We start from the raw sequence: 11927 nt of genomic DNA, 5'->3' as shown, positions 1-11927 counted from the left end.
AACAAACTTACACACTCTAAAAATGTTGGAAGAAAATTAATTAATGGCGTGTTCCAAACGTCGAATTGACTAAGCGAAATGGGGATCTACATGTTCTTAATGTTGTAGAAAGAAAATTAGCATGCATACATGTATGTTAACCCCTATACTTTTTTCAGCTTTCCAAGTGCAACAGATTTAGGCCTAAATCAAGATTTCTTTTAAAAAAAATAAAAAAAAATATAGCCAATCAACCATTAAATTACATAAATATGATATTTCAAATAAAAGAAATATCTCTTGCTTATTTAAAGGACTATGTGCGGTATGGTCAAATATCTGCCCCCGATTTTAACCAATTTTTAAATAGTATCGTATAAAAATAAAATCTTCACAAATTATTGTATAGAGGATGCCTATAACTATAATAATGATTTTAGTCATCATTGCTCTTTCGCTGTGTATCTATGACGTCACCTAAATGGCCCAATTCACGCAAATTTGCAAACAAATGAAAATATTCTCATTTTTGCTCTATATTTTGCATTCGGAAGTATAGAGCGCAGGTCTGCTCAAGTGCGATTTTAACATATGTTTTTCTTCAGATAGTTATACACATTATACTAAAATATGGTACTTGAGCAAGCCTGCGCTCGATGTTTCCCAGTCGAAAAACCATCGGAAAACACCCATATTTTGCTACAAAACATCAATTTATCAAAATAATGCAATATTCATGACGTCATTTCTACATTATGACGTCACTGTGGTGATAACCTTTTACACCTTTATTTCCAATATGATTTTAACTATCTTTCACCTTATTTTCAAGCTCTTTCTAAAACTTTGATTTTGGGGGGCAAAAATTGCATAAAACCGCACTTAGTCCTTACATAAATATGATATTTCAAATTTTGCAATAATTTTTATTTTCTTATTCGGTATTTTACCCCTGCAAAAATGTCTTCTTTTTTTTTTATAGGTTTATCGATAAAATTGACAACTGTAATGTGTTTTTCACATAATACTTGATTTGAAATATATATCTTAAAAAAAGATACCACGAAGGAAAATAAGTGAGTGAAATCATCAATAATACATGTATACAACTAGACGAGTGTATTAAGCTGAAGGGTCATATTCAACCTTTATGAGAGTTCGACGCGCATCTAGCTGTTCTTGCAGTCCGTGCATTATCAATGTACAATGAAAATTGATAACAAAATATTGAGATCTAACGAGTATGATTCCCTTTATTTCTTACGGAAACTTTAGTTATAATTCATAGCCCAGCCTCTATAGAAACTAACAGGACTGATATCGACACGCCCCGTTTATCGATTGGTCGAAACCTTCGGTGACTGAAACTGAAATCTACACGCCCCATTTATCGATTGGTCGAAACCTACATTGGCTACAGCGAATAGTGGGAGAAAAAATAGCGTTAGCGGGTTATCTAATTTTTTTTCTGGATGATCGCTACCTTCATAACCTGCATGAATCACTAAAAAAAGCATTTTATTGTTATAATATTTTCATCTTTTTTTTTAAAACAAATTAATAAGTTGTTTGTAAAAAGTAAGTTAAATCAACAATAATCTTTTAACTAATCAATAAATTGATTTAAAAAACTACCGTAAGTAAAATTCAATAAATTACTATTAGAACCATTTTAACAAGAGCTTGGATTTTCGGTAGGATGTATAGTACCTTTTTCGCGTCAAAACAAGAACTTAGAAATGACGCTGGTTTCAAGTGAAATATACACAAATTGCGTAGTCTTTGCTCAAAAGCCAGACAAATCTTGTTGATTTCAAAGAGCCATAACTGGGTGACCAGCAAAGAAATAGACAGACCTATCCTACATTGCTGTGGCACAACTACCCAAGTCCAAGCTCCTGTTAAAATGATTCTAATGTACATAAGTACGTTATGGGAATTTGAGTCTGACATCATCATGATAATTTCATGCAGTCTGTGATTTTTCTTAGGTCGCTGTACGTTTCGACCAATCGATAAACGGTGCGTGTGATTTCAATCCTGTCAATTTCAGTTGCTGAAGGTTTCGACCAATCGATAGACTTAGCGTGTCGATATAAAGTAGAAATCTGTTTTGGTTGCAAGTAACACACTATAGAGTTAAAAACTTGGGAGTGAATAAATGCATGGTATTAATACCTAATAAATTATGTCCGTTAATGTCAATAAGATGTTTTATTTTTTCTTAATGAAAATTTAAAAAAACCCATCTTTTGTTCATATCTTTCAGACATATGGATAAAATCGTTCGAAATGTAAGGCACTCATTTAAAAAAAGAAAAAAAAAGAAATTGAATCAGAGCGGAAAAATTAAGACACAAAACTGGGGACAGAACTAGAGATGTCTCAACATCATGCCAGTGATCCTTTGCCTTGGCATTAAATAATCATGCAGTCTGTAGATTTCTTTATCTTGTATACGTATGTTTCCATTGGTAAAGGGGCATGGTCACTAGAAAAATTGTCTTTTTCTCGTTTTAAATGGTTTACAGCACATGGTTAACCATGCTTTTTTTGATAATCAACTAAAATAAGAATTTCAGTGGTCTGGTTTCTAAACAGATACAGAGCTTTCAATTCTTTGTTATGTAAACTGGTTTGTGCTATGTTTTTATTTACATTTAGGATGCTGGATAGAAATTATCACAAGAGACGAAAAATAGATATTTTTAAAATATGTCCATGGTTAGCAAGCAAATAGAAAAATCATACTTGGTTTTCAAAGTATACAAATGATGTAAATAAAAACAAGGCAAGAGCCATATACCGGTAAACAAGACAAAGAATTGTGAGCCCTGTATCTTGCCTATTACTCAACAACTGATATCCAAATTTCAGATAAACATTAGAAATACCTAAATAAAGCAATGTAAGCAAAAAATATGGAAAAAATAAGATTTAAACAATTTCAGCTGAATCAGCTCAACTTGTGCAACTTGTGACCATGCCCCTTTAAGCTATTTTCCTATTAGTACTTTTCTGAACATCATATGAAGGAAACATTATATAGTCTGTCATGAAAAATTTAATCAAATCAATCAAAGAAAAGATTTCCATACACATTAAATATTGTTTATTGGATTCAAAGTCTTGGACTCCAATTTAGCTTTCCAACACAACATGTCATTTTTCCTTGGAAACAAAACAAATATTCAAACCCTTTTAATTTCGAAGAATGTACATAAGATAGGGGTATTCTAAAAGCTAAAGTTCTCCTTCCCATGTCTTGGACTGTTCTTCCTTAGGGTATTGTGGGAAATCGGCAGCACTAATTTCCTTTAATTGAAAGAAATGACCACAGAAGCATCGCTTGGGCTCTCCTTTATATAGCCAGAAGTACTGCATTTGGGCAGTGTCTTCGTCACCTAAAATTAAATAAGAAATCAATTCACCGTCAAGCATTTTACAAATTTGTTGTGATAATAGACAGGTATATAATTATGAACCAAGATACTCAAAAGAGTAATTCATAGTTTTGCATATTTATTCAAACAGCTACAGTACCAGTACTTCATTTACAATACACTTTTAAAAGCTGCTTGATCTGATTCTTCATATAAGATTTTTTACAAATGCTGTAAAAGAGCAATTTAATTTTGCTAGCTCACATTTCCCTTTCACATAACTTGACAGTGCAAAACCTTAGGAAAGGCAAATTAGGCATTAAAAGGGAGGGAAACTATAAATATGTAGTACGATATATCAATCAATTAACATCTATTGTCATTGTAAATCGTATTTATTTTCAATAAAACCCCCAAACTAATGAATAAATCAAGAAATATCTCTTGCTTATTTAAATTTCTCGCCATAATGAGAGCGGCCATTGAAGTCTAATTTATGATGCCACACAATCCATTCTGATTTGTTTTTATCAACAAAGCATCAGTATACTGTATAAGCCAATAACCATATTCGCTCCAAACTAATAAGTTGTAGAAAATATGGAACAATATTGACCTTATCTTTTGCATTTGACTTTCCGTTAAATCATCACCTTATTACAAACAGTATGTTCATTGACATGTCAAAATACATTCGTGCACGATTGTCATAGTGTAAAAGAAAATCCGCAAAAGTTGATGGAATATTGTAAACAGATGCCAACCATCGAAGAAAGTGTCTGCTGTCATTATTTCGAATTGGTAATATGGAATTTAGGGAATTGTGAATGTATTTTATAATATCCCTATTACAATTATAATATACTTAATCAGTTGGACTTGGATTTAAAAAATTACAAGGTAACAGATAGGGAAACCAATCAAAAGTTTAAACATAGGCAGGAGAGGTCAAACATGCAATATTTCAAAGAAAACGGGGAGCCAATAGGTCATTGGTTAGGCAGACTGAGAGTGGAGTCCGTAAACAATATCTGACTAGCAAGGATGCACTAGTACCATATTCTCTGGGGCATATGTCAATGTGCAGCATAAGCCATATTGCTCATTTTCAGACAAAATCTAGGACAAATCCTTAGACTAGCCGATCTGGGGTATAAGCCGATTTTCAATTGACGATTATTATTGTGAAGGTATGACCGACGATTAAGGAAGTTATCATATATACTGTAAGGAATATTGATGTAGAAAGTTAAATGAGTAATTAATATTGTTTAATTGACTAAACATATATCTTTTATTAAGCAAAAATATCCCAAAAATACGGTAGAACTAAAGTATTTTCTCCACATTTTTGTATTCTTTGATATAACAGGCAGTGAATTAGACATGGTACTTGACTGAGCATAAAGCAGATGTGCCCTGATATAACCTAAATGGTACTACATAGCTTATTGGCAACTTGAAGCACCGGCCTCTATCATCATTAGTTAAATAATGCTGTGACAATCCTATTATTCAAGTAAAACTTACATATACATCCAACTAGACGTCTGTCAAAGACAGATGGTACAGGAACTGGGTTTTCCTTGGTTCCAAAACCTTTAGCCCTAGGGTAATAGGACACACTATCTTCCCATGGGTCCTGTAAGAATCATAAAATTAATATAAATTACATTATAATTGAAGAATATTAAATACTGCAGTTAAAGCTATAATATATAAATATCTAAAGATATCTTATATTAATTCTTAAAGTAGAGTCACACATTCAAGATTATTTCATGCTTCTTTTAAAACAAATTAACAATTTTTGAATACAGATTTTATCATTCTTTGCATAATCTGATAGCATTATAATTACTGATAAAAGTAAAGTCGTCAACAGTACGAAGATTAACCTTATTGAAACCCTTAATACCTTTCCTTCCATACGACACAAAATTTCATATCGTTCTAGTCCGACAGCATGTCCTCCTTTGTCTGGAACTTTACCTTCCTTTTTGGCTGAAGAAAAAAAAAATAAACAATTTATGTCTATATTCTAAAAGTTCTTAATTATATAGAAGTTACCATAGTGATCTCCATAAACTTTTTGATGAAAAAGGAAGAAAATATAATAATGTAAAAATAATTTCATAAATAATTGGTCTTAAAAAATAAAAACAATAACAATTTTTTTCCACTACCAAACTAAAATAGATTCGTCAATCGAATGAATTCGCCGGTTAATCGATGATGAGGAAATTCGGACTTAAAGATCAGTGCATCATTTAGTACCTTTTATCATGCTCTAATTTTTTAGATGTCATTATTACATTACTCGTTAATGATGTTCAGAGTTTCTCTCTTACGCTTATTACCTGGGGATCAACATGTGTCATTGAATTGACTTTATATTTACAATTTTAATCAATTACCTATGTTTCCTTTAAATGAGTCCTTAAGACCGCCACCAAGACCTACGCCTGGACCTCCACAGACTGGTGCACTCGTGTGTAAGATTCGCTGAGGGTTTCTTACTGTACAGCTTACACTCCTCAGGAGAGGGAGAGTCCTACACAAGGACGAGGCCATTTTTTCAAAGAGAGTGCGATCAAGGTCAAGAATCTCACGTAGAGATTGGCTTCCGGTGAGTCAAATTAGTAACCAGTACAAAGAACTATTCGTACAAAGACATACACTGAAAATCCAACACCTGCAATCCTTGATCAAAATTAATAATACTCATTGCACGTGTAAAAAAATAAAAAATGAAATCTTCAAATTCACAAAATATGAGCTAAACATATAGTTCACATTTGATAAATTAGGTTTATCGACTGTTAACTATAGTTTACGAATAACAAACCATAATTAATGATTCGTTAACTATAGTTTTCATTTGTAAAACTATATTTAATGGTTGTAAACTATAGTTTACGAATGATAATCTTAGTTTATCCGCCTGCAAATAACGTTAACAATAAATATAGATTCGCATCTGTAAACCGTGCAATAAATTACATTCGTTAGCAATAGTTAAGAGTTGTTAATCATAGTTTCACGATTATGAAACTTACCATATTTATCATATGAATTCTTAAATGGTTATTTTCAATGATAATTATAGTTTACAATTCTGAAACATAGATGATCGCGTTAACTATGGTTTTCAGATGTGAAATATAGATTATATAACGGCGTTAAATAAATTTTCACAGATGCTAAACTAGGTTGATGGACTGTTAACTATAGTTTACGAACTCTAAACTATAGTTAACAATAGTTTATTGTTAACTGTAGTTTACGAACTGGAAACTATAGTTAACAATTCGATAACTATAATTAATTAAGAGCAGATACCTTATATGTAATACTGGTATTTGTCAAAAAATGACAAGGTTCAACACGCACCTGGTATTTTTTCCAGAAATCGTCAGAAATCAAAATCATAGCAATATGCACATCTCTGATATAATATATGTACAATTGATCTGCAAAAGAACAACTTCCTATCTTGAAAACTAGGAAAAGGAGGAGTTATCCATACAACAAGAATAATCTTTTGGCAGATGCCCGCCCGCAATATTCACCATTTCAATAGCCGCATTTTTCCTTTGGAAATTCTGGTTAAAATACTAAATTCTACTATCTGGTTTTAAACGGGGTCATCTCAAAATATCATATAATGCACCAAATTTTGTTACTTTTTTGGAGTGTTACAAATGTGTTACATCTTAAATTGAACTATATAAGAACTGCGTGAGTAGCATATCAAAATATGGACCACCTTATGTTATAATATAATATATGTGAACATCCTAAAAAATAATTTCATTAAATTTTAATCGCTTGATTTATCATGCGAATTCAAACTTGGAAGCCCTTCATCCAATGCTGTACAGGACCGTTACCAAGTTTGGTGGACGAGTGCTTCTGGAGAAGTCAAAGATGTTTACTGACAGACACTAGAAGACGAAGATGACAAAAAGCACACTTGAGCTTTCAGTTCAGGTGAGCTAAAGGCATAATAAGAGGACCAGTGATCAGTCGCTCACCTGAGCAACAACAGCCGCGTCTTTAGAGTATCAAATTCAAAATATCTGGATAATTTAGTAAAGTAAATCTTGATTTTCAAATTTTTCTCAATAAATATTTTTAAAACATTAAGCTCCTTTTGTTGTCTCAGTTTTTGAGAGGAAGATTTTCAAAGAGTTTCCTATATTATTTCCAATGTAAAAATTCAACCCAACCCTTGCCTCTCCACCCTAATTCCGGGGTTTATTATTTGACAAACACTATTTGAAGATGAGTCATCACATGTTTCAGTTTTTCTGGCCAACTGGTTGTTGAAAAAAAAAATTAAGGATTTTACTACATATATTTGACCCATCATTGTGGCCTCACCCTTGCCCCGTCTAGCTCCAGGTCTGAAAAAAATAAGATGGATGACCTGGGAGCTACAGTTTCATACGTGTTAAAAAGTTGCAATTTAAAGCGCACAAAAATTATGCTGGTTTTGGACTGATTAACCATATTTCCACACAAATTCTGAGGAAAAAAAATTATTATTAAATTCTTCAGGCAATCTACTACTAATGTCACTTTACTTGCCCCAGACTTTCGATCTCTTAAACATTCGACCTCGGAAAATGAACTTTGTTGAATTATGTGCAGAACAAGCGTTGCCATTTCTACATGTTAATAAAAAACTGCACCATGCACTTTAATTTGCGGGGCTGGTGATGGTGTTTAAAAAAATGTCAGTGATGATATATCTGAAGTAAAATGTCGAAGACATTTTTTTGGAATCAAACATGAGTACAGAATGTGTTAAGAAAAAAGATTGATCAGTCCAAAACTAGCACAATGTTTTGTACACCGTAAATTGCAACTTTTTTCACACGTATGCTGAAGGGTTGTTCATCTGTATTTTTTCCAACCCGAGCTACAGACCTGCAGCTAAATCCTGTGGATCACGATTTGAAAAAATTTGAACCTACACTACCTGAGGATGATTCAACATAAGTTTCAGCTTTTCAAACCAAATGATTTTTTAAACAAGAGGCCCATGGGCCACATCGCTCACCACAACAACAATAGACAAAACTAGACAACATTGAGATGGTGATCATCTCAAAGAGTCCCGCTTAATTAAATAATGGACTATAGGATGAAAAGCATTTCAGAGAATTCTAATATCTTGACAACTTAAAAATGTTCCAGCTGGCATTAAACATTAAATTCAATCTTATTACCCCTTATATACAAGCATTTTTGTTCAACCTGGGCAAAATTAAGCAAAAAGAAAATAATTTATGGTCTAAAATTGATTAAAGAGGTCCGCTATGACCTTCACATTGACTTGGTTCAAATTATAATGTCACTGCATACCATTAACCCAAAAGCTCTGTTAAAGTGAAGTATGAAGGAACCAATAGGGCTAAGTGGAGAATTTATTTGCTCTGAAAAAGAATTTGGCATGATCCAATATGACCTTAACACTTGACCTACAAACATCATTTAAAATCACTGCACACCCTTTGAGTATAAGCACTCTGTGAGTGAAGTATGAGCCAAATTGGACCAAGGGGCGGAAATATATGCTTAAGACAAGGATTTGTCATGTAACTCTGCTATGACTTTCATATTTGACCTTGAAACTTGGTTCAAGGTCACTGCACTTTACTTAAAAGCTCTCTTTGTGAAGTATGAGCCAAATGGGGCTAAGTGGAGAGTATATACTGTATGCTCTAAAATGAGAATTCTTGTGTGATCCAATATGACCTTGACCTACCTTCTTTCAAGTTCACTGCAAATTCTTGGACCATGGGCACTTTGTGAGCCAGATCGGACCAAGGGGGGAGAAGATATGCTACGGAAAAGGATTTTTCATATACCATATGAAGGGTAAGTTCTGCGGTTGTTATTTTCTGCGGTATTTTGCAGGTATGAAAACTCAACAGAGATTAAAATTGTTACAAATGAAAATGTGTAAAGTATACAATAACACCAAAGACAACTAGAGGTACTGTGAGCAAGCTCACAATTGATACCCCCCGCTAAGAAAAAAATCATAACGCGTGTATTTTTGCTATTATAGAAAATGTTGGATGAATCTATTTTACTGTCCATTTTCTATAAATAACAACTGCTTTATTTTTGAAAACTGTTAATTGTTAGCTTCTAATATTTCCATTAATACAAGACATGACACAGACAGAATTTAGCTTTTTTGAAACAATGACCTTGACCTTGCCCAAATGACCTTGGGTCAAGGTCATGACATACCCTTTAATCATAAGCAATCTTTGTGTGAAGTAAGAACTACAAATGTTTCCCCATAAGAAGGATATGGACCGGACACGAATTTTGCATTTTTTCTGCCAGTGACCTTGACCTTGCCCAAATGACCTTGGGTCAAGGTCATGACACACCCTTAGGTCATAAGCAATCTTTGTGTGAAGTAAGAACTTCCAATGTTTCCCCATAAGAAAGATATGGACCGGACATGAATTTTGCACTTTTTCTGCCAGTGACCTTGACCTTGCCCGAATGACCTTGGGTCAAGGTCATGACACACCCTTAGGTCATAAGCAATCTTTGTGTGAAGTAAGAACTTCCAATGTTTCTCCATAAGAAAGATATGGACCGGACACGAATTTTGCACTTTTTCTGCCAGTGACCTTGACCTTGGGTCAAGGTCATGACACACCCTTAGGTCATAAGCAATCTTTGTGTGAAGTAAGAACTTCCAATGTTTCTCCATAAGAAAGATATGGACCGGACACGATTGCACAGACGGACGGACAGACAGACGGACGGACGGACAAGGTGATTCCTATATACCCCCCCAAACTTTGTTTGCGGGGGGTATAATAACAGACAATAAACAAATGTGCCTTTGGCTCATGTGAGCTACACAATGATGTCCCTAGAACTAAGTCCTATCTACTTCTAATTTTATCAATGGTCTTTGCTGACAAAGCATCTTCGCTAGCCAAGAATTTTCAGTCCACTGGGTAGCGGAGTGGACCGAAAACCTTTGGCTAGGGAAGATGCTATCAAAGAGATGCATACAAAACAAAACCATATAAACCTCAAGTTGGAATGGGACATCTGTCAATATTAATGTAAATTAAAGTACAATATAAAAAATACTTTCACCGGTTTATAAATTTCAAAGTTTACAATACTGAATCAATAATAAGTTTTTAAAATTTTTGGAAAGGTACAAATCAGGATTCGAACTCATGGCATACAGATTCGTAGTAAACCCTTTAAGGTGGCTCTATACACCACTTTTTGATGACGCAGTACGCAAAAAAGTAAATCTGGAAACATGCATTTCCGGTACTGGCTGATTTAAACTGAGGTGAATTGTATGGGAACCGCTATTTTGAAAAATTTGTTAAATGGATAGATTTAATTTGATAATTGGAAAATTCATTACTTACAAGTAATGTGGTATGTGACACCTTCACGTTGTGTGGTATTATTTATCAAAATAAACAATAAAATCAAGTATAAATTTTTAAAAAGTTTCTTTAGCATCATCGATATGTTACACCGTAGCGCAGTGGGTTAGTGGGTTCACTACAAGCCAGTAGGTCATGAGTTCGATTCCTGTTGAGAACAATAAATTTCTATAACGTATTTTTTGGTTGAATACCGTGAAAGAAAAATCTAAACAGGTGAAAATATTTCAATCATAATATACTTTAATGCACATTAATATCGACACCTAACGGGGATGAGAGGGTTGCTTTGAATTTCTCTCAGGTTGGGATACATAAATCCTATTAGCCTAGTCAATGTTCCCCTTTATTTATTTAATTAACTTAGTTTTGCATTAAAGCGAATTTATTCACTTATACAGGGCAAAGTCTATAATGAAATATGTATGTATTTATCATTTCAACATTATATTTAGGAAATTTTCTTCAACTCTTCAACTTTTCTTCAACTCAGAAATGAAAAGTCCCAAGTTGTTTGGGCCTTGGGCCTTGGGACTTAGGAACGATAACCCTTCCATGAGGAACTTTCATACCAAATTAAATTTAAAAATTTTTTTTGTGTTTATTTGCAATGGTTTTCATTCAATTTTTTATGTCACATTTATTAAAATACATTTTCTTATAACATCAAGCAACTTTTTCAGATGATTTGTCGATGATTTGTCAACAGAGTAAGAAAATATGAAAAATTATGTTTTGGGGAAATACTAAAAAAAATTGCAATAATAACATTTTTGAATGTTAAGAAGTGTTATATTTTTTTTATGTGTCCGAATGAAATATCCATCATATGACAAAATAATTTCTCTCAATTTGTTGATAGCTGTCTTTTTAAAAAATATTTTATAAAAACACGAAAATACATTAAAAAATTCTTTAAAAATACCTATAGTATCCCTATCGTCATTTTAATATTTGATAAGTATATGTTTTGTGGTCTTCTATTGAAAATTGGAATAAACTGTGGGTGTATAGAGCCACCTTAACTCACTACACTACACTGTTAGGTGACAATTTTTGGAAATAAACTATTTATAAAATTACACTTAGTACCGGTAATTTCATAATT

At 33.0% G+C, this 11927-nt stretch overlaps 1 protein-coding gene across 1 annotated transcript; it reads right to left on the bottom strand.

Moving 5' to 3' along the window:
* Positions 1-3076: 3076 nt before the first annotated feature.
* On the bottom strand, positions 3077-5987 carry LOC105318401 (cytochrome c oxidase subunit 5B, mitochondrial). The gene is made up of 4 exons (XM_011415510.4): positions 5780-5987; positions 5281-5366; positions 4893-5004; positions 3077-3383 (listed from the first exon to the last, which is right to left on the bottom strand). Exons 1-4 carry the CDS (start codon positions 5934-5936, stop codon positions 3223-3225), a joined length of 516 nt encoding a protein of 171 aa, XP_011413812.1. The 5' UTR covers positions 5937-5987; the 3' UTR covers positions 3077-3222.
* Positions 5988-11927: the final 5940 nt, after the last annotated feature.

The sequence above is a fragment of the Magallana gigas genome, chromosome 7 (genome assembly GCF_963853765.1).
Source record: "Magallana gigas chromosome 7, xbMagGiga1.1, whole genome shotgun sequence".
NCBI lineage: Eukaryota > Metazoa > Mollusca > Bivalvia > Ostreida > Ostreidae > Magallana > Magallana gigas.
Note: the sequence above shows the minus strand (reverse complement) of the source record. Positions and strands in the feature narration are given on the sequence as shown.

Coding starts and splice junctions, on each gene's coding strand:
- LOC105318401 (XM_011415510.4), bottom strand. CDS start 5,936: ATGGCCTCGTCCTTGTGTAGGACTCTCCCTCTCCTGAGGAGTGTAAGC. Junction 5,005..5,280: donor TGTGTCGTATGGAAGGAAAG/GTATTAAGGGTT, acceptor TGATTCTTACAG/GACCCATGGGAAGATAGTGT. Junction 3,384..4,892: donor ACGTCTAGTTGGATGTATAT/GTAAGTTTTACT, acceptor ATTTAATTTTAG/GTGACGAAGACACTGCCCAA.